Below are 23,804 nucleotides of genomic sequence, written 5' to 3' on the forward strand. Positions count from 1 at the left end.
ATGATTTTTTAAAATTTCTATTGTATTGTATTAAATTGTTTTAACTGGCTGTAAGCCGCCCTGAGTCCTACGGGAGAAGGGCGGGGTATAAATTTAATAAAATGAAATGAAATTTAATAAAATGAAAATGAAAACTTATTACTACAATTGGGAGTGGAATTTCACTTGATGAGCAAAGTAGTTGCTAAGCAAGACATCACATGCTTTGCTCAAAAGCCGCAATCCTGGCATACCTGGTTGTGGTCCTTACGCGAGAAATGCGTCTCATTAAATGGATGGAGTCCCAGGTAAAGGGCATGGGGTTCCTCAAGGGCTGAGGGAAGCTGTGCATAAGTTTGGGGGCTGCTTGCAATGAGGTACTAAGCATCAATCACCCCAGTACAGGCTAACAATGCAAACAAAGCTGCCAAACCCCCAGAAGCCTCAGCCATCACACAACCCAGCAGCACTTACAACTGCAAGGCTGCTACAACTGCCCCCATTCACGTATCTCTTCTCCTAATCTATGCCCCTTTGGCCACGCTGCTCAGTGACAGCAATGCTGGGGTGGGGGCTGAAGTAGAGGCCCCCACCTCTACTTGCAACGGTCTTGCATAGGCTGTGGGTGAGCTGTCAGCAGCTGGAGAAAAACTTGGAAGGTAAGTGGAACATTGCAGATCCTCTGAAATGCAGGGCAATAGAGGCAACTGGGGCTTTGTGAAATGGTGCTGAAGGGGTGCAGTGTGGGGCTTGAAGCAGCATTTCTCAGTGGCAGTGGCAGCCCTGGGGATGAAGCAGAGGCCTGGAGGCAACGGCAGAAGGCTGCTGAAGGTCTGGCCCTCTTCTGCTCCAGCTGAAGAGGACAAAGGGGCATAGATTGGGGAGAGATAGACAAGTGGGAGAGTTGCAGCAAGCCAGAGGTTGTAACTGCATGTGGGCTACCAAGTGCCCAAATTTTGATCATAGGACCACAAGTTGCTGAATGAACGAGTTGAGGACTACTTATAGTTCCATACCTGAAATAGTAAAATTGCAATAAAGTAGCATATCATTAATGAATGCAGATAATACGTTAGTAAGATTATTTTCTCATTAACTATTTCTGAAAACAAAGGAACTGTATTACTGAAAATGAAACTAGAAAGGATGCCAAAATGAAACTACAAAACAATAATGGAATGGGTTTGTAGCAGATTTAAATTGCTAATAAATGGAAAGGTCTGGTATCTAATTATTAACTGATTGCTTCAAATACTGAATTATATTTTAGGGAAAAGAGCAAAATTATAATATTTCTGATACTGATATATGTAAATAAATATTTCACTTAACGGACTATGTTTTAATTTTTTAAAAATTTAGTTTTAGTAACATAAACCATAGTAATCTATTGTTTTCACCGTTTATATTTTTGAGGCAATACAACTGACCTACAGCTAATCTTATTTTAGGTCATGTGGATTCCCCATCTACCCAGCCCACAACCGTCTTCCTACCGATTGATTCCATATTGTTGTAATAATTTTTATGTAATGTTTTTATTTGGTAAATAAGTTAAGCCTTGTTAAAACAAACAAACAAAAATCTATTATTCGCTATAGGAGTGTGAACAGTGGATAATTGCCCACATCTCATCCTAGACTAAGGCTAGTTGAAATATCCAATCTGCAACTCAACTATTATTTTAAGGGAGAGTGCAGTGCTAATCCTGCCACTTTGGATGGCTATTACGAAAAAAAACCCCACTAAGCTGCCCCCACTGCCATTACCAGGAGCTGCTCTTGCCCAGGGTGAATCTCCTGGACCTATACAGGAAGATGGACAGCCTGGCTGGCTGCATACCTAAGGGTCTTTGGGGTTATATGACACTTCTTCCAATCAGCTTTGCCAGGTGCCTTGCACAAGAGGTTAGGTGGCCTCTCCAGAAGTGAGTCTTCAAGAATAGGATTGTTTGCTGTTTGATTTATAATATTTTAATCTCATTGTAATCAAATGACTCTTTGAGGTTAATACAAGAAAAAATTTTTTTAAAATCCAAGGTAGGCATATAAATTAAATAATACAGGTAGTCATCAAATTATTACTGTTCATTTAATAATAGTTTGAATTTAAGGTAGACTTGGAAACAGTGACTTACAACCCATCCTCAGAGTTACAACTGTCACATCATCTCTGTGGTCCTATGATCACAATTCGTGTGGTTGCCATCCAGTTTGCATTTTTGACGGTTGCAGCATCTTGCAATCACAATAGCGATTTGTAACCTGACCAGCCAGCTTCCAACAAGCAAAGCCAATTATGGAAGCAGGATTTGCTTAATGACCACAATAAGAATGGCTGTAAAATCCAGTTCTGTCATGGGATGACTCATTTAATGACCACATCACTTAGTAAGCAAACTTCTGGTCCCAATTGTAGTCATAAGTTGAGGACTACATGTAACATAGATAAAATTCAGATTTTAATTGAATTTAATTCAGGGTGGATTTGATTTAAATCAAGATTTAAATCACGAGTAAAAAGGCTTAATTTAAATCAACTCAATTTAAATCAGGGGCCCTCAATCTTGGCAAAGCTGGCTGAGGAATTCTGGGAATTGAAGTCCACAAGTCTTAAAGTGGCCAAGGTTGAGGACCCCTGATTTAAATCATAATTTTTAAAGAACAACTGTCATCTCTGTCCTGCAGCAACTCCTCCTCTGACCCGTTGTTGACTCACTGACAGTCCCACTCACCTTAATGGGACGGCTGGTGATGCTGCAGCGACACAACAAGGTGAGGGAACGTGGCGGGCAGCAGGTGAGTAGATGCCCACTAACAGGCGCTGCCATGATGGATCCGAAATGACAGGTGCCCTTTAAATGTAAGGACTCATTCTTGCTGGGAGTTAGAATCTTTAATATTATTATTTGCAAACAAAATGAAGGTTTCCTATTTAGAATAATAAGCTGTCAGATTAGTAAAACAGCGATATCAGAACCAATTTTAGGTTAATAGGTTAATCACACATAGTTAGAGAACTACTCAAATTCTTTTAATTAAAACACTTAGAGCCCGGCACAGATGCATTTCTCTTAAAAAAAATATCATACAGTTTGTAGTGTACATAAGATTTTTTTTAAATGGGATAAAGGAATATTCTGAACTTTGTTTTTATGATTTATCTCATGGTTACTGTGAAATTGTATGAATGCAACAATGCAGTGCATATTATCTCACTTGCAGAGCTTGGATTCATTGAATGAGTTTACCAGAAATGTAAATATTGCAGAATATTCAGCCTCATGCTACATAACTAAGTTCCATTTCATGCTGAATAAACTAAATTATCTTAAATAGAAAACTATATTTAGATATATTTTTACTCCAAAAGCATTTTATTAAAATAAATTTGATAAAAAACAAAAAAATCCAATTTAAATAATCCGTTTTTGTTTTAAAATCATCGATTATCATCCACCCTCATTTAATTTGAACATTGGGCCCTATCCAACAAGATGCAGTTCAGTGGTGAGAGGCCTTGACTTCCCTACTGTCACTGGCCCCTAATAAAAGTTCCTTTTGAGACAAGGCGTGTTTCAAGATTTCTGCTTTCTTGGGTGGTTAGATGAGGTGGGTCCTTACAATAAGGTCACCTGCCTTGGGCAGAGGATTGGACTAGAAGACCTCCAAGGTCCCTTCCAGCCCTATCATTCTATGATTCTATCTGCCCAATCAGATTAGAGTGCCCTCTGGAATAATTCTGTTTTGTAATTCAGGGAAGGAAATGGTCTGATGTCCACAGGGAGATTATTCTAAAGAATTGACTTAACAGCACCTCCTGGCTTCAGCTCCCTTTATCTCCTGAAAGTGAGATATCCTAACAGGGCCAATTCTGGTTGGAGAAATCAATTGTCTTGGGCAGGGCTTTTCAACCTTTTCACCCATTGTAACACTTTTAGGATATGGCAACATCCAAGTACCACCAGTCGCCTAGCAAGGTGTCAAAAACTTGATGACCAAAAAAAAAAAGGAAAAAAGTGATAAAGTACAGGTAGTCCTCGACTTACAACAGTCCGCTTAGTGACTGTTCAAAGTTACAATGGCACTGAAAAAAGTGCCCCCCAAGCCACAGCCGAGCAAGACACCTGCCTGCCCACCCGGCCGCGCTCTTCCTCCTGTCCAAGGTTTTCATTGTTGTGAGCATTTCTGTTGAGGATGGGGATCTTTGACCTTCTAGAGTTCAACGGGATAGGATGAAAATGAAAAGAGGATAAACAGAAGTGCCACTGTTTTGGATTAAAATATAATTCTTTCAATACAATAGTTGTTTTCCTAGTTTCCATTTTTGTTTCTTTGTTTTTTGCATTATGAAATAAAAAATCATAGAGACTTTGGCACTTAGCTCAAAGATTCAAGAAGATCTCTAAACATTTTTAACATACAACAAGCAATCCTTTCATATTGAGATTCAATGAGTAAATAAGAAAATACTTCGTAGCCAAGCTTCAATACTTAAATCTAAGTAAATATACAAGTCAAAGTATCAAAAGTTTCCAGATGACATAAAATTAGGTGAAGTTAAAGGTTAAAAAGGTTAAAAAAACTGGCAGTCCAAACTACTGAAGAGACGCTTAAGAAAATCTGCTCTTAGATTTATATGCCTCGTGCAGAAACAACTGACCTTTGTTAGCTAAGAATAATTGATAATTAATAAATTGGTTATTATTAAATAATAATTCCTCTAGGACCAAAGAGTTAGTCATTTCCTGCAAATGCCATACAATTATTAACTAAAATGATATGAGTCCAGAGGATATGATAAAGTTAAAAGAACTGCACATCAATTAGAAATCAGATGTTTACTTTTACCAAGGAAAGCAAATATAAGCTGACTGGACAAACAAACAAATGTGAATATGCACCCCTCCCCCCACAAAAGATACATATAAACACAGAATGAAAAAGAACCGTTTCTTTCATATGGAAACCTCTACTGATCAAGATCCACATCACATGACATTTTGTTCATTGTATTTGTGCCCATAATCTGAAATCAGAATGTTGCTATACACAACACAAGTTCCCAGAAGGGCCAGTATTTCTTTGGATCCAAAATGAGGAGAAAGGAATTACATTCAGGCAACTTCTGAACAGAATTCAAAGGATTTTATTTTGCTCCGAAAAAAAAGAAAGGATGTAAGGATTGAGAACCAGTCTATGTGGGAGACTGTGAATTCTAGGCCTGCCATAACCATGAAAGCCAACTGGGTGACCTTAGACCAGTCACTCTCTTTCAGCCCAACTCACTCCACAGATATGCTGTTATGGGAAAAATAGGAGAAGGAAGGTGTGTTGGATATGTTCACCTTGAGTAAAGAAAAGAAACAGCGGGAATGACTGACTGACGGACTGAATATATGATTTTCCCAATTCCTGTCCAGTTTTCTGCATCATCTACTTTTTCATGAATATGCGCCCAGTACTTTAGAGCTGAAAGTCCTTACCTCTATGATTATTAAATCTGAGAGAATAATTCTATTCATAGGATTTCTGGATTCAAGTCAAATTCTTCATTTGAAGTTTTGTCCTGTATTTTGTAAAGGCTCAAGATAATTATAAACAAAACTTTGTTGTGGAAAATTCAGAAGAACAGAGCACAACTCTGAGGAGAAATAATCAAGCATTTATGCAAGGATCATTGAACCTAAACTTTACAAGAAAAAGAAACCCAAATAATGAGAAAGCAATGATTTCTATAGAAGTTGAAATCTTCAACTTGAATTTTTCATCCTACAGCAGGGTGTCAAACTGCTGGCCCGCGGGCCAGAAACATCATGTGGAAGCTGGGCCCACCCCATTGCCGGCAATGGCAAAACAGTCCCGATATGTCACGTCACGTCTGTCCTACAGCATGAGAAATCCAAGGAATCTGATTTGTTGGCAATTTGGGGGGAATCTAAGCAGGTCTTTAATGGTGTACATGGGATTCTTTCTGTTGTTCAGCAAAACAGTTGCAGACCTTGGGAAGTCCATTGTTAAGAAGGTGTGTTCACAACAAGCATAAAGTGTGTGTGTGTGTGTGTGCATGTGTGTGTAAACAACTCTTTATAAAATAATTACAGATAAAATGTAACTGGTGAAATGGAAAAACGCCAATGAAAAGGCAGAATATCAGGTAAGTAACTGTTCCCTGGAAAGTAATGGAGGTAACTGATGGAGCACATGATCTAAACACCTGCTCCTAATTTTACTTCTAACAAAATCCATGGGAGATCCTCAACACATCAGAGGATAGTTCTTTGATGAAAAAAACCCTCATCCATTTAAGATCTTTTAGTTTGGTTACTATACAGACTTAATGACTTGCACATAAAAGGTCTTGTACAACAGCTAGCTCTTTGCTCTGTGGCCTACATGGTTCATCAGGTACTAATTAGATAGCATGCTCTGTCAACACTTCAATGCTTTTCTTCTATTAATTGATCTTTCTGCCAAATTAATGACATGGCTGTACCAGTTTTGAATTCCCCCAGCCCTTTTACCTGTGAAATACACACAAGCAAAGAAAAATGTCAAAAGATGCCAAGTTATCTGCTCTTGTTCAATATTTCAACACAACATTAAAAAGACCATGCTAAAAGTTGGATTGTATCTACTTTGACTCATCATTTATTTGATACTAAAAAAACTCGTATTCTCAAAATAACCCCACATTGTATCAAAACATGAAACTGATAAAATTATGAGCAATGGTTATAGTCATGATGGATAAATAAGAGGCACGTATTTATAAAAGTAAAGATTTAATGCTAATGGCTAAAAAACCAAGACGTTCTCTCACGCCTAAGAAAGTCCAAGAGTGGAAAATTCTTAAGAGAGTAGAAAAGGAAAAAAAGTGGGAAAGATAGATTATATTAAGCTCTGATTAATTAAAAAGGAAATTAACCCTAAGTGTGACACAGTTCTAATTAGCAGGGCACAATCACCTATCCCAGTTGTTTAATAAGAGGAGTTTACACATATATGTGAAATTTTTACATTTAGTCTCAGGGGAAAGAATAGAATTTCTTCAAGTTGCTACTTTAAAAGGAAAAAAAAGATGCACATCAAAAGAAATGCTACAAGCAGTTATTCAATGCATATTTTAAAAGTGTTACTATACACTGCCCTTACATATATTCAACTTGCAAATATTTAAAAGTTATTTTGTTTTTATTATACTATGTTTAACATATTTAATGCAAAAAAGTTGCATAACTGTTTATAAACTTTGCAATTAAATCTTTAAGTGATATAATAAACACAAGATTACAAATAATTAAAAGATACGGTTCATTTTTAAATTGCATTAAGAAAAAAAGTAAAATATCAAAGATAAAGGACTAGTAACAAATATAGCACACTACTGCCACCTAATGTATTCTGAAATACTACATTCAAAGACTGAGTTTTCTTCACACTGTTTAAAAAATACTGATGATATGTAACGATATTTACTATTTTTCATTATTGTGTGCATAATTCCTTTTCAAACTGCAAACCAGGAAGAAAAGACCCCAAACGATAGATCAATTAACTGTTTTAATTTGCAACTTGTATGCCTATTTTTCCCAAAAACTCTAGCACAAAACAGATATAGAGCCTTACTGCTAAAATGAGATTCAATTATTTTTATAAACACTGTATGGATACATATCCTTTACGCTTCTTTCAATAAATCAGTTTTGCATTAAGAAATATGATAATTCCCAATTATAAATAAAATTTAAAAATAATAATGAAGACTACAATGCAGCTTAAAGATTTGGTAAAGCAACTTTGCGGATACCAGTAGGTACATTGGCTCTAGAGTAATCATCCATAGTGATTCTTCGGAAGCTATATCCAGAATGGAAACTCCCTTTTTTCTCTGAGGTCCCATGTTCATCTCTTCCATCTATGCTGTCTAATGCATCCTAAGCTTCTCACTTTAGAATCCCTTTGCTCCATGGAAAGATTTTCTATTCATGCTCTGGGGCCTGCAAATATTGATTGCAATTTATATAATAGATTCAACTTTGTTACACTATTCAAGTTTTATATCATCAGACAAGTTGTATTCACTGCATCAATATACTAATTCAACTTTTAACAATGGCTTTCTAAACTTAAAATGGTAAACCAACATCTTTAAGAGCAAAAATAAAATATTACTATTAATAAATGCCAGTTTGGGCACCAGGAAGATCAGCAGAGCAAAATATAAAGTTAAATGTGAGCTTTCCTTCCAATATACTGTATTATCTAAATGCTTAAATAAAAACTCATAGGAAATCCTGGGTATTTTATCCATATGTTTTAAAATAAAAATAGGATCTGAACATAAAACTTCAATTTGTATCTTCGAGATAGCTATGCATTTTAAAAACTGAACATGCTAGCATCAACTTTAGTCAAATATTACCAATCCACATCTTGGGACTTTTTTGGTTGAACACAGGATTTTTTTATGGAATAGACTGTTTAACGTGATTACTTTTAAAATAACTGGTACATTCAATGTCAAAGGAAACAGAACTAAATATTTACAAGGGCAATAATGCAAATATATTCAAGAACCTAAATAAAATCCAAGCTGAACAATATTGAGGCAATTTTTAAATCCATATTTTTGAATCGATAAAAAAGGTTTTTTTTTAAAAAAAAGTTAATTACAAATTACTGCAGTAATTCCTCATTTAAAGTTTTGCTTTAATTGCTACATCAATTCAACATTGCCACTTTCCACAATGATATTTGCTGACTGCTCTGCACTGAAAGTTCATGCTACTCCACAGACCAATATAGTACTAGCATCTAGAATTTTTATGAATTATGGATTTATATACTTTCTTCTTAAGAGGTATTAAGTAGAAGAGGTATTTGTTCTCTGTTCTCTTAACTGACTGCTTAAAACTACAGGAGTTAATCACAAGATTAAAAAGGAATGGAAAATCTAACCTAGATCAATAGGGAAGAGTGAATATTAATTTGACAGAAGAGGGTTTTGGGGAAGAGGTACTGAAAGAATATTAATGTGTTGCATAAAACTTCCAGCAACCTTGCCATGTAATGCTTGCAAGTACTTTCTGCAGAGCTAAAGCAATGGAAGAGTTCATTATAAATAAAGATGGGAAAGTCTATCACACAGCAAAGACTCCTATCTATCTTTTATCTAAGGATCTGCAGTTCAGTGGCTTTTTCTGCTACTTAAGAGGAAGTGAAACCAGCACCCTTACCACACTAACCACAGCTATCCTTGTTCAGTGGTTGTTTCTTGAGCTGCAAATTTAATAACAATTTATTAAACTTGTATATCATTCAATTCTTGATGACTGGGTAGCTAAAAAAACTTACTATTATAAAAATAATCTTTAAATTTGCAAAAATTTTAAATTTGTCATCTATTTCAGGTGCTTTGGCGTTCTGTATCATCCTATGCTTGAAAACTGTTAAATCTGTTCACCTTGATGATTCATAGCTAAATAAAATATAACCATATTGGACAGGCTGCCTCATATGCACATCTGCAGGTTTAGGCTACTTCATATACTTCAGCTGAAATATTAATGAGTTTATTAATTTATTAAATTTATAAGGCCTTTGAACTCCACAACTTTGGATGATATAAAATAAAAACATTACAATAAAAAGGTAAAAAACCCTGCAGGCATCCAGAAGAAAATCATCCAATCTAAAAACAATGCAGTAAAGAGGATCAGCCAGTATATCCTAAAGCATGGGAAAGGAACCAAGAGTTCAAAGTTCTCTTAAACATATTTGGGGAGGGGGATCAGATGGATCTCAGGGGGAATATTATTGTGCTTCCTAGGTTCCATCAAATGACATTCCTTAATGGAGAGGACCAGGAGCATGGCAACTATATGTAATAATACAGGGAAGACAAACTATTGAAGACAGACAGTCCCTTAGATAAATAGGTTGACATCTTGAATCGCAATTGGAAATCTATAGGTGACCAGTGTATACAACATACCCATAATTGCCCACTGCATTATGGAGCGGTTACTGCTTCAGGATATCATCCTCATATTAATGCTACTTGACCTCAAACAGTTAACTGCATTTAGTACTCTCATGAAATTGTTAAAGAGAAGAGGGCAAGTGCTATTTAGACCTGAGATACCCTACACCAGGGGTAGGCAACCTTGGCTCTTTTATGACTCGTGGACTTCAACACCCAGAATTCCTGAGTCAGCATAGCTTGCCTACCCCTGCCCTACACATTAAGAGATTTAGAGTTGATCTCTCCTTGCTCTCAGCACCAACTGGACTCAACCTTAGAGAAAGAGATATATATTATAATAACCTCTTCTAAGTCCCACAAGTAGCCAGAAGGATACAATGAGTAATGCTACTGAAAGCTGCTGGGATTAACCTATCCCAGTTTTGCCAGTAACCTATCCCAGTTTTGCCAGAAGTCATTAACAAGTAGGACCACTGCTATCTTAGTGTTGGCCTGAAACCTGAATGAAAGGGATCTATCCTTTTAGGTTGCTCTGTATCTGCAACAGCCAACTAGCTTTTCAACAACCTCCCCTAAAAGGTTGAAAATTATCTAGTACTGTTGTGGCCACTGAAGTGCTCACTGGCTCCTTCAAAGCAGCAAGACTACCATTTATTAATAAATAACATGGATTTAATGAACAGGTCGAGTTAACATTCCCAAGGATCTTGTCAATCTCCTCAGACAGGCTCACACTAATTCCAGTTAATCACACAATACTTTGTTACTAACACATTGAGAGGATTTTTCCAGTCACCATCTAATTCAAAGCATATCTGAGAGACTTTATTTGTCAGATATCTAGAATATTTTTAAAATCAGCCCAGAAAATGGTCCTGTAGTTTACCATGATCCCTAACAGAAATTCAGTTTGATATTGTTATTGAAATGCCAGGTTAGGTTTGGGAAGATCTGATTTTAGATTAAATGAAACCCATAAAACTAGCTGAAGAATCTTAGATTATTCAGTAAATTAGTTCACATATTGCATTAAGCTATCATGTGGCTTGCTCAATAGTGGATTAACGTGTTGTATCATCCTATCTAATTGTGGTTTGTTCAATAAATCAAAATTCCATAAAACGATGGTTTCACTCAATACTGTACTGTATAATCGTCATACCAATTATAAGAACGCAACTTGAATTCTATAAAAAAGGCATTATATAATAACTACTATAATTTTTCAGCCCTCTCCTAACGCATGAAGTAAGGAAGTAGATAAAACTTTTTTCTTCACAAAAGCAACATGCTGTCAGATTTTAAAAAAGGAAACCTATCTTTAATGTGTGATGTATGAGTGTGTAACATTGTTTTTTAATGTTACAAGACAGAAACAAAATGAGGTTATAGCAACATTTTATTGAGAGCAGCGGATTTCTATCAGGGATGGGAACCTGTTGCCCTTGAAATATTGCTGAATACCCAGCAGCTTTAACTAGCATAACTAATAACATAGGGTGTTGAGAATTACAGTTCAACAACAGTGGGAGGGCTCCAAGTTTCTGACTCCTGTTTTAGCTCTGATTTCTGACATAGGAACAAAGGCACTTCAAGCTGCTGTTCAAAGCTATTAATTTAAACCCATTAATTCTATCATTTACATATATTTTAATTTTTACTAATATCGTCATATCTTAGTATAATCTTTTTGAGAAGGTAACAGAAGATGTAAAATTGGAGCAATAATAAAACTACATATTTTATGAGAAATCACCCCACAATTTTCTGTTCAGAGAATGGCTGCCACCAGTTAAGCATTCATTTACCCAAGAGTAACTGTCACTTATCTCTATATTGTAGTGACAACAAAACAGTCACCAAGATACGACTCAAGGGAAAATTACTACGAAAAAGTAATCTCATGATAAACAGGCCACAGTTATTTGTGATGTTATCTTTTAATTAAGAAATGGATTTTCTTCTCTTGAGTTTGTATTTTATCACTGTGAATAAAATAAAAAAAAATACTGGAAAAAAAAGAAATGGAAGGCAATAATAATAATAATAACAACAACAACAATAATAATAATATTCGAAGGGACCTGGGGGGTCATCTAGTCCAACCCCCTGCTCAGGCAGGAAATTCTATACCTGTGGTGGCAAACCTATGGTCAGAAATGGAAAACTATAGTCATGTAAATTTTAGTTATACTAAACTATTAAAAAGAACATTGATCCACACATTACTGATTAAAAAGTCCACAGAAAAAAAATCTTTTATAGCGATATGGGAAAATGAGGAAAAAAAATAGAAAATGAAAAATTTCAGAAAAAAGCAGTTCTCAACCACAATGCTTGTGTGTCACCCATTCTACTCTTTTCCCCTATAGATTAGATTTAAATTTATGTGAGCACTGAAAATGACTTCTATGAAATATTTTCCTTTTTATAGTGTCTAAAACACTTTTAAAAATACAGTAAGTTCCTCTATTCCAAATATATAGCATGAACATTTTACATAATCTACATTACAGAACGCAATTCCTCTATCTATTATAGAGATGCAAAGTATTTAAATCCAAAATGCATCTATACTTTGATAGTAAGCATGGTATATATTTCATTTCTTCCCTATGGAAGCTGATTTTCTACCCCCATATAAGTGGCCTCGTCTTTTCCACAAATATTAGATTTGTATTCCTATGGAAACATATGGAAGTGAGAAAGAAAAAATATATATACAGGAAATATACAGAACTAGTAGTTAGTTGATTCAGTCTATTCAAAACCAAAGATTAAGTGGCTCTGAATTATACTATCAAGAGATAAATATACCATCACCTAGTAATAAGTGTATTAATATATATTATATACAGTATACATTATCAGTAATTGTGTGCATGTGTGTATTGCCATAGAATAAGTTGGCTGCAGATGTCCAGTTTATTGGTTCAAATTATTTCTTGGCAACAGTTGTTTGCCAAGAGATACTTGCAAACCATCACACAACAAGCACTTTATTTAGATGTAATTTTGAATACTATGGACAGATTTAAAAATCAAAATCAAATGTGCTAAAGCTATTTTGCGACAGGTGCTCCAAAATAATGCACCATTTAGAGTACTCTAGTAGATATATTATGCAAACTTACTGAACAAGTATGTAACTCCTTTTTTCTCCCAGGTTTCTCCTTACCCATTCCTCAGATCTACTCATTACAATCATAAACCCAGTCACAGGTGAACACTAATTATTTAAACTGCATACTCTGAAGAATCACAATGGAAGAATATGAATATTAGATTTGATTAAACTTATGATAAGAGACGCTTCATGGCATTAACTAATAGAAGCATTTACTGACTTAAATTTAGATCAACCAGCTGTGATAAGATACTTGGATGTGTGATTTTACCACCCTAAACTCTGCCTGTCTATTACTTTCAAGTAGACAGGCTATCAACTTGAACAACAATCCGGCTGTCAGATAGACCCCTGGTTTTAGGAAGACTCAAGTACTCTGACTTTGTAATTTCAGAACTGGCCATTACAGCAATTTAAATTTTAACAGCCACTTGCTTAGAAAAAGACGGGGATTATCAGGAAAGAAAAAAGTAACCAGATCAGTGGTGGGATTCAAATATGTGAACAACCGGTTCTCTGTGTGGATGCCATTTCCGGAAGCCCATTCTGGGCCTGGGCAACAAAAAATTAGCTACTGGTTCTGCCGAAGTGGTGCGAACCGGCTGAATCCCACCACTGAACCAGATGCAACTGTACCTTCAAACATAGTTTAATATCTAAATCATGTTGCCTCCTCGGTATCTATTCTTAAATATTCATGCATATACCTGTAAGTTCAATTAACATATTGTACGAGTTAGGCTCAAGCCTCCAATTAATAGGAAACTCATTGGGTAACTTTGAGCCATTAATTCTGTTTTACTCCAGCCTATTTCACAGAATTATTGCTGTGAGGTGAGAATGAGAGGAAGACATCTATGAACCTCTTCACTGAAATCTCAAGAAAAAAGCTAGGATATAAAAGCAAATAAGTTATATACATAAAAATACCACGATCTCTTAAAAACTTCATATATTGGTAAATGGGAGCTACAAAATGTTACCATATAGAATGCCCTATTTCTAGGCCCAGCCAATCCCTTAATTGGGATAACCTACTTTTTACTTTCTTCTTGGCTATTTTGTTTTTAGACACTGTAGACACTGAATATGGTCCATTCTCACTGGGCTGTTGTTTTTGTTTATTCGAAAGAAATTGTCCTTTTAAACTTTTAAAGAACTCTCCGAAAATTCATATTTTGTGAATTATTCTCAAATGTATCCAATGTTTTCAATATTCCTATTCTGCTGACAATCACAAGTGGTTTTTGATATCAGAGGAACTAATTTAAATGCATTATAATCATTGTCAATACTTTCTTTAAAATAAACATCTTCAGCATATGTCTTACTCAGAAAATATTGAAAATTGTTAATTACTAGTAGGACCATCAGGTTTTCCTCATATTGTGTTAATCAATGTATTTAACTGATCTCAACAGAGCAAGTAATTTAATTCCAAGCATTTTGAGCTGAATTTTATGTTCAACTGGACTTTAGGAAAGCTGTCGAGTCTATAGAGGCTTTTATTTTATGATGGGATTGTTAGCTAACAATTGGGGTTGGGCAAAAGAAAGTAAAGAAATATTTTTCACAGGGCTTAAAGAAACAGAACAGTTTCATAGATTTAGTGGCAATTTTAATATTTAATGCCCATAAGCAATTTAGGAGAAAACACTATTATAGCAATGAATCATTATCAAGTTGTATCTTCAGATATGACAGAACCATGCAAACCTGTAGTGTAATTTAACTTCACTCCCATAACATCAGTCTGTCCAACTTTATAGCAACATATAAATCAATCTATGCTATGATATAGTGGTACACTTTATACTGAATAAATACAAAAACTCACATTTCATTGATATAAGCTCTATAAATAGATGACACACTTAAGAAAACTTTACATACTTGTTTTTCAATCATATTATTGCAGTTGAACAATACACTTTTAGGCATGGGAGGGGGGTCATTTGTTTTTCAGTCAGTGCCTTATGCTTAATTTATCCAGTGATGCCAATCTAGTACTAGTGACATTATAATTGCTTCCATGGTAGCAAATTGTAAAGTCACAAACACTGATTGATTCATTTCATGCTGCCACAATTCAGAAAGGAAGGTCAGGCATTTTCTTTAATTAAGATAAAGAATTATTTATAAGTCTGAACACAGTTCTTTCATCTCATTTTCCTTTCACATGATTAAAAAAACAGCAATTAATTTCTTGTACATTTTTAGAATGTAGAGAAAGTTATAGAACATCATGGTTTTCCTGGGGGTTAGAGGGAGAAATAATAATTTCAGTTACACTTAGTAACATAGGTATGTGTATAATATAACCAGTACTTGCTATAATTGTTCTCTTTATACAATAGTTATCAATCAAGTATTTGTAAATGAATTACTTTGCCTTTCAAGGACATAAAATTTACTTACCAACAATATTAGTCTTTGATATTTCCTTTTCAATTCTTTTAAACTATCTGAGGGTTCTGCACCCAAGATGCTATACCAGTCCTTGTTGGGTGCTATGTTTTCAAAAGCCATTGCATGACTAGGTATTTCCAGTATCTGTTTAATTATTAGAACAAAGTAAGGAAAGTGTTAGTTTAAAATGACAAAAAAAACTAATGTTTCTAAGCATGACTCAAAAAAATTAAGCAAGGTATTTCTGATATCTTTAAATCAACAGAGAGGTCAAATTATTACAAAGGGAGGGATTACTTTTTCCCAACTTATATATTCCTGTATATATATTCTGAAAACCAACAAGCTCCAGTTTCTTCAATGAGGACATGTTGAAATTGTAATTGCCATCTTATGAGCAACATGTCAAATTATTATGGAGAATGCTCATACTGAAATTAGTGAGAGGAATAGTATTAAAAACAGTATTAAAAGTATGTTAAAATAACAGAAAAAACGCCCATTAAATTGACAAAAATATTATGCAGGCCAAAATGAATCAATAAAATTAATACCAGATTTCACAAAAGGTAAAAAAAATATATATTTTACAACACAATGACTTTAAGCCAGCAAAAGCTGAAAATTAAAGTTCAAATGTATAGAGTGAAATAAAAGGAGGTTTTAGAAAATATTTTTCTTGAGTATTTTTGCCAGGATTCAATAAAATTATATAATTGATTTCTTGTGCTTAAAGGAGCTTTTTGTTTGATTTTTGCTACAATAACTCTGAATAGGATTTTTAAAAGTGAAGGCACTTCGAAACTGATAGGCACTTTCAAGTAGACTAGCACTAGAAGTGTCTAAAGCCAGTTCTTTGGATTCCAGCTATTGAAAAAGTTTCTTTGAATAAACACTCAAGATGGTGTGTATTACAAAGTATATTAATCCCACTGATTTACCCCATAGAAAGATACAAAGGACTGCAGCTTTGTTTACTGTTAGCACATTTTTTTATGATGCCTTAAAATACATAAACTTTTATAAAACTATTTTTAAGAATAAAAATGGAGAGAAAAATACCAACATGAAAAAGTGCTGATTTTGAATCAACCATACTGAGGAAAAAGGCAATCCCAAGGACTTGAAGTAGTAAAATACATAATACAATTCATGTCAGGCACTGGCTAAGAGCTCATTACATTAATGAACAGCAAAGAAAGAAAAAAGGCTTTAAATGTGAAGCAATCATGACAGCATCTCATTAGCCACTGGGGCCAGGGAGACAATTACACAAGGAACTGAACTCTTGAAGAACAAATATCCATAACTCTTAACACAATGAAAGCTCTTTATGTTACTCATGGAAGCCACTTCCTACATTTGACAGTGCTTATCCAAAATGCTAAAAAAGTCCACTTTCACAAAGTCCACTTAGGAATAAGAAAAGAGTTTGAAAAGTCCTTGGTAAGGAATTAGAATCACATAAGACTTAAGAAACTGCTATTATCTCTACCAAACACATGCAGCGTTCAACCAGAAGACCATCTTGTGGGATCTGAATTAACCACTGAACTTTCAGCTCCATCTAAGCCATGAATTTCCACTATTTTTGTCCCATCTTGTTTCCATAGATAATACTTATCTAGGACTACTCCCCAATAATATACACTAATAGAGAAGAATTTGAGCTTTAGATCATCTTGTATTTCAGAATTAGTAACGGCTGCATTCAAAATAAGTTTATAGCAAAAGAATACAGTTGTCCTCACCAACTGGGACCAGCAACTCCATTGCTAAGTGATGAGATTGTAGAGTGAAACATCATGTGACTGTGCCCACCTATGCTGTCAGTTCCAGCTGCAGTTAAGCAAATCATGTGCAGTCGTTAAGCATGTTACATGACTGCGAGTTGTGTCTTTCCCATTTTGCTTGCCAGAAGACGTCTGTAAAGTTGAAAATGGTGATCATGAGATCACAAGATGCTGCAGCCATCATAAATGTACTCTGGTTGTTAATCAACTAAATCACAATCACATGACAATGGGGACAGAGTACTGCAAATTTGGAGACCGATCATAAGTTTTTCAGAGCCACTGTAACTTTGAATGGTTGATGAACGAGTAGTCGGTAAACAAGGACTACCTCTATATGCTTAGCAATTCAGCCTTGGAACCCAGAAAGTACATCCATACATTCTATGTGTTATTTTACTTCATGCTGTTATCCAAAGAAATTGGACTGTGGCAATATGGAGTCCAGAAAGAAAGGTTGGTGTTGTGATCCCCAGTTCTATAGAACCTAGATCTGACAATAATATGTGCCACAACTGAGATCTGGTGTATGTATACGTTAGAAATGTTCTGAAATTCGAAATAGACAATTCTGGCTTTTGGTCAGCTCTCCCAGATAAACCAAACATGAAAAATGATCGCATGAGCTTATTCTACTTTATTGTAAGGTTACATTAACAGAACCTTGCAAGTCTGAAAATACAAATCTCCCATTGTCACTTTTAACAGTCTGATATGTTACGCGGATCTTTTTAAAGTTTTTTTCTTTGCTGGTTAAGCAGTTGCAGGCTCTTCCTAGGTAGTATCTCTTCTCTTCCTCCCTCAAAGTCATTCCCACATACCATTCCACAAGTGTTTTAAACCCCAAACGTGTTTTCAAACCAACAACATTATATTAGATTCAAAATGTTTCAAGAACACAAAGCATTTCAAGCCCTCATTTCCATGAAGGACAATTATACTTAATATCGCTGTCAATATACATTTCCACAAGGGAAGATGCATTCATTGGGTGTACAGAATAGAATTATTCTAGACCAGGGGTAGGCAACCTTGGCTCTTTTATGACTCGTGGACTTCAACTCCCAGAATTCCTGAGCCAGCCATGCTGGCTCAGGAATTCTGGGAGTTGAAGTCCATGAGTCAAAAAAGAGCCAAGGTTGCCTACCCCTGGTCTAGACCCTCCCTTTGCTAGCAGAAAAAAAAAGTTGGTTAATTTAATACAGGGGTGTCAAACTGGCAACCCGTGGGCCAGATGCGTCACGCGCAGGCCATGCCCACTCCGGCTCCACAAAGGCAAAAAACGTCATGATACATCACGTGACGCAATCAAGTTTGACACCCGTGCTTTAATGCAAGGGATAGAATTCCCGAAGCTCTGAACCAAGGCTGGGAAACACATGGATTTAATATAGTTTTTCTCAGTCTCAGGTTGACTTTGGAATTTCGAAGAGGATAAGAAGCCCATATGACTGAAGCAATTATACTATAGTATAGCTTGTTTCTTAATTTCTGGCCTTTTACCATCTTTTCACTTTCTGAACCCATCCTATCTGCTCTATCTTCTCTTTATATTATATATTATTTTTATATATTATATATCACAGATCCCTTTTGAAAAACTCATGAAAAGGGCTTATTCTTTAGCATTAATGTTCAAATGTTGTTGCAGCTGATACAGCATTGCAACATTCTTCTTACATAATAAAAAGACTATCAGTAAGAATGTTAAGAAAATTTGCTGTTTCCTGAAAAATGGTCCAATATTTTCTGTAATGGTCCAATATTTTCTGTAATGGTTAGCCTTATCAATTACTTTTCAGTTGGCCTTCATAAGCAGTTGATTTGGATTTGGATTTATTTCATTTATACCCTGCCCTTCTCCCGGAGGACTCAGGGCGGCTTACAGCCAGTTAAAACAATTACACAAAATACAAATCTAAGATAAATTAAAAATAAATATTCGAATCGGCCGCACTACTAAAATTAAAACCAATTTAAAATTACCCCTAGGCCCTAGTTGAAAAAGAGTATTCAGATTTTACTAGTTTTAATCTGCACAATGTGGAGTTAACGTTTAATAATTAAAAAGAAAATGTCTTGGAAATTAGAAATGTCTTTCTTTTTTACAGTGACTCAGAGTCTCTTTAGATAGGGAGATGGACTGCATATAAATTTAATAAATAAATAAAGCAATATAAATGCCTGGTGAGTTTCCTTCCAGAAGGTATTAATTAAGAAACATTCTGAAGCCTTCTTCCTTTGTAGCCAGGAAAGATATTGTTGCAAGATGAATTGCCAAAGCAATTACAAAGTCACTTTACAGCTGGAATGAGTACTCCAGAGACTGCTCTTTATATAAATATGTATATGAGTGTGTGTGCATGAGAGTGTGTGTCCGTTCACACATCTGCACAGAGAGCTATGATGCAACCACACTAATCGTACGTTATAGCTCAAATGTTCAGATTCTGGAATCGGACAGTAATGGGAATAAAGAAAAATAGGTGCATTTACACTCTTTCAATTTGACTTATGGCCTAGTACAACATACTATGGGTCAGCAGCCAGTCAAATTTGAAGGGGAAAAGATGATTTTTAAAAAACTTTTTGTTTTGTTATCTTAATCTGGGTTGACTTTTTCATGTGGCTTGTGAATTTTGCAAGCTGCCCAGAGTCTTCTGGAGTAGGCAGCCATATGAAATGAAATAAATTGAAACTAAATGAATGGATACATGTGACACCTTTCAGTAGTTCCTTAAAGCAAACACTTATTTTCTAAGCATTGGGTAGCAGTATTATGAGACCAGAAAAAATGCAGTTTCTTTAAGAGATTGTCAACAAGTACATGGAACATTTTTCCATGCTCCAAAATCATTGTTTTTCCTTTTTAAATCTGGTTTCCTATTAGAAACAATAATAGTGGGCATCATGGAAATCTAGTGGCTTGGAGAAATATATAGGTATCTCTATAAGTATGCTTTGTAAAAAGGATTTAAGCAGTATGGAAGTAGTAATGTTCTGTACACTAAAGCAGACATAGTAGCTACATTCTCAGACATATGATCATAATTGTTGCTGTTTGGAACTCATAATTTATGAAGTGAAATGTACAATTCCAGCACACCATAGCAAAGGAGAAAGCACTGTAGTAAATGATGATCTCTGTTACTTAGTAAATGGGTAGGAGGTATTATTTTATCCTAAATTCTATGAAATTTTGGCAAGAAAATAAAACTTTTATGCATTTTTCTGATCTTCTGATTTCAACACATGGACTTTAGGGGGAAAAATAAAATCCTGTAATGTCATGAAACATTTTATCGTACAGTCCCCATCCATCCTTGTGAAACATTAACATCCCTTGAACAGGCTATAAACTATTGTTATAGATGTAAAATGCAGACTCAGAAAAAAAATTCATTCTTATATTGTACTAGAATCTGAGACATGTAATGAAATGCTATCAATGACTACTAGTATGGCTATTATAGAAATGGACAGGTGCAATTTTATCTATCTGCCTTGCTTTTAGATTCCCTAAAAGAATTTGATAGCTGTCTACTGTAATCAAAACTATGCTAGATTAGATTGATTTTGTGTGTGATCCAATGTAGGTGTTACATTTTTGTTTTCCCCAGCACCATAAAAAAATTCTCTAGTCAAATATTTTTTCTTAAACTAATATGAATTGTGTACAACCCATGTGCGTACATACATCTTGGAATGTCACAGGCAATCAGCTACTATTCTGTTAAGCAGAGAGGCCAAGGTCACATATCTTAATAGGAAATTAACTTGCACAGGTTTTTTTTAACAATGGGATGGAAAAATATCTAGACAGATTCTGAAATTCACATTTAAGAGGCAAACACAGGTACTTCTGATTGCAAAGGTTTTCAGTGGTTCTAATTCAAGAGTTTTCAAAGACTCAGGATCAGATCATTCCTCCCTTTACACAATTTATTAAGCATTTCATGCGCCACATGAGGAAAGCGCATCTTCCTTCCCCTGTCCTGACCACTTTCTATACGGGGACAATCGAGAGCATCCTGTCATACAGCATCACAGTCTGGTTTGGAGGCATCACTGCTTCAGACAGGAAGGCGGTGCAGAGTGGTGAGAATGGCTGAAAAGATCATTGGCAGTTCCCTCCCTCCCATCCAGGACATAGCACAGAAGCGCTGCTTGAGCAGGGTCCGTAAGATTATCTGGGACACTACACATCCTCTTCACAACCTGTTTTCCTTGTTACCTTCTGGGAGGAGGCTTCGTGGTATCCGTAGCAGAACATCCAGATTGAGCCATAGTTTCATTCCATACAGCATTAACCTTGCGAACTCTCAACCTTCCTCCTTCCATTATATATTCAAGATGGACAATATTTAATATTTATTTGCTATGTATATGTAGGGATGTGGGTCTATACATATGTTGTTCATAGTATGTTTAGGTGTGTGTCGTGTACATGTTTCACTTTGAGAGCTGGCAACTAAATTTCATTTTTGATGTGTGCCATTCTGGCCACAGTATAAAAATGACAATAAAGGTTATCTTATCTTATCTTATCTATCTTATCTAAGAAATATGTTTGAATGATCTATAAGTTTGCAAGTGAAATGAAAAGAAAGCATTGTAGTGGCTTATAGAAGAAGAAAAGAGTGCAGAAAAAAGTTATATAAAAAGAATATCTGGAAATGTAGAGTTATAAATATCATGAGAAACAATCTTGTTTATTTCAATTTGTGAACCTACTTTTTAGCTTCTAGGTTTTAGATTTTTTGACTCTGATTTTTAGACACCAGGACTAGGTTTGTTCTGTTAGGGCATGATTTCTTTAACCGTACTTTAGTAAATAAAACACCCAACACGAGATGGTTTACAAACTACAAAGTGTGTGTGTGTGTGTGTGTGTGAGATACAAGCTGTGATACAACTAAACAGGCCTCATTAATAATAATAATAAAGTTGGAAGGGATCTTGGAGGTCATCGAGTCCAACCCCCTGCTCAGGCAGGAACCCACACCATTTCAGACAAATGGCTGTCCAGTCTCTTCTTAAAAACTTCCAGTGTTGGAGCATTCACCGCTTCTGGAGGCAGGTTGCTCAATTGGTTAATTGTTCTAACTGCCAGGAAGTTTCTCCTTAGTTCTAAGTTGCTTCTCTCCTTGATCAGTTTCCACCCATTGCTTCTTGTCCTTCCTTCAGGCACTTTGGAGAATAGCTTGGCTCCCTCTTCTTTGTGGCAGCCCCTGAGATATTGGAACACTGCTATCATGTCCCCCCTCGTCCTTCTCTTCGTTAAACTAGACATATCCAATTCCAGCAACCATTCCTTATATGTTTTAGCCTCCAGTCCCCTAATCATCTTTGTTGCTCTTCTCTGTACTCTTTCTAGAGTCTCAGCATCTTTTTTACATCGTGGTGACCAAAACTGGATGCAGTATTCCAAGTGTGGCCTTACTAAGGCATTGTAAAGTGGTATTAATACTTCATGTGATCTTGATTCTATCCCTGTTAATGCAGCCTAGCACTGTGTTGGCCTTTTTGGCAGCTGCAGCACACTGCTGGCTCATATTTAAGTGATTGGCCACTAGGACTCTGCGGTCCCTCTCACAGTTACTACTATTGAGCAAGGTACCCCCTATACCAGTGTTTCTCAATCTTGACAATTTTAAGGCATGTGGACTTCAACTCCCAGAATTCCACAGCCAGCAATGCTGGCTGTGGAATTCTGGGAGTTGAAGTCCACATGCCTTAAAATTGTCAAGGTTGAGAAACACTGCCCTATACTATACCTGTACAGACTTGAAACTCTCGGAAGAAGCTACTGAAGGCGAAATCCAGGATTCTACATTATGGTATAAACGCATAGTATATTTTCTCCCGGAAACTTCGCCGCTTCCTCCCACCGAAAGGAACAAGAAGTAAGGAGAACTAGGCCTCTTCTGGAGATACAAGTCAGCCTCTATTGTAGTTTAAAACGCCAAACTTGGCCACTATACCTCTTCCTCCGGATGACCAAACGTCCGTCCAGCTTTCAGCGTATTCCCGCTCTCTCTCTGGCCCGTACGGAAAAATAAAGTAAAATCCCGAAACGGTCCCCTTTTTTTGGGGGGGGGGACTCCGGCAGCAAAAAGACCAGCAGCAAACCAGAAGGGACAAGGCGGCACTTTCCGGCAGCGCTCTCTCGCAAGGAGGTCCTGCCTCCACTCCCACCCGATTGGCGCAGGAAGGAGAAGAGGCGGGGCAAGCAAGGATAGCCTACGACAGGGGTAGGCAACCTCGGCTCTTTTATGACTCGTGGACTTCAACTCCCAGAATTCCTGAGCCAGCCAAGCTGGCTCAGGAATTCTGGGAGTTGAAGTCCACGAGTCATAAAAGAGCCGAGGTTGCCTACCCCGGCCTACGATAAGCTGTGGGTCCTTACGCGAGGAAAGGAACATTTCGGGTTCGGAGGAGAACATGGACGCGTTCATAGGCGCAGGGAAGGACTGTGTTTTGTTTTGTTTTATTTTTCTTTTTCTACT

At 36.1% G+C, this 23,804-nt stretch overlaps 1 protein-coding gene across 1 annotated transcript in view; it reads right to left on the bottom strand.

The window, feature by feature from the left end:
• DNAJC24 (DnaJ heat shock protein family (Hsp40) member C24) overlaps window positions 1–23,449 on the bottom strand; it is a 40,819-nt gene extending 17,370 nt beyond the window's left edge. The window contains exons 1-2 of the mRNA XM_015822931.1: window positions 23,280–23,449; window positions 15,512–15,646 (exon numbers count right to left, since the gene is read on the bottom strand). Of these exons, the coding sequence (XP_015678417.1) occupies window positions 15,512–15,622 (111 nt within the window). The 5' untranslated portion in view covers window positions 15,623–15,646; window positions 23,280–23,449. The remainder of the gene's footprint in view (window positions 1–15,511; window positions 15,647–23,279) is intronic.
• Between the last annotated feature and the right edge of the window lie 355 nt (window positions 23,450–23,804).

The sequence above is a fragment of the Protobothrops mucrosquamatus genome, unplaced genomic scaffold (assembly GCF_001527695.2).
Source record: "Protobothrops mucrosquamatus isolate PMUCROS unplaced genomic scaffold, P.Mucros_1.0 scaffold1727, whole genome shotgun sequence".
NCBI classification, from domain to species: domain Eukaryota; kingdom Metazoa; phylum Chordata; class Lepidosauria; order Squamata; family Viperidae; genus Protobothrops; species Protobothrops mucrosquamatus.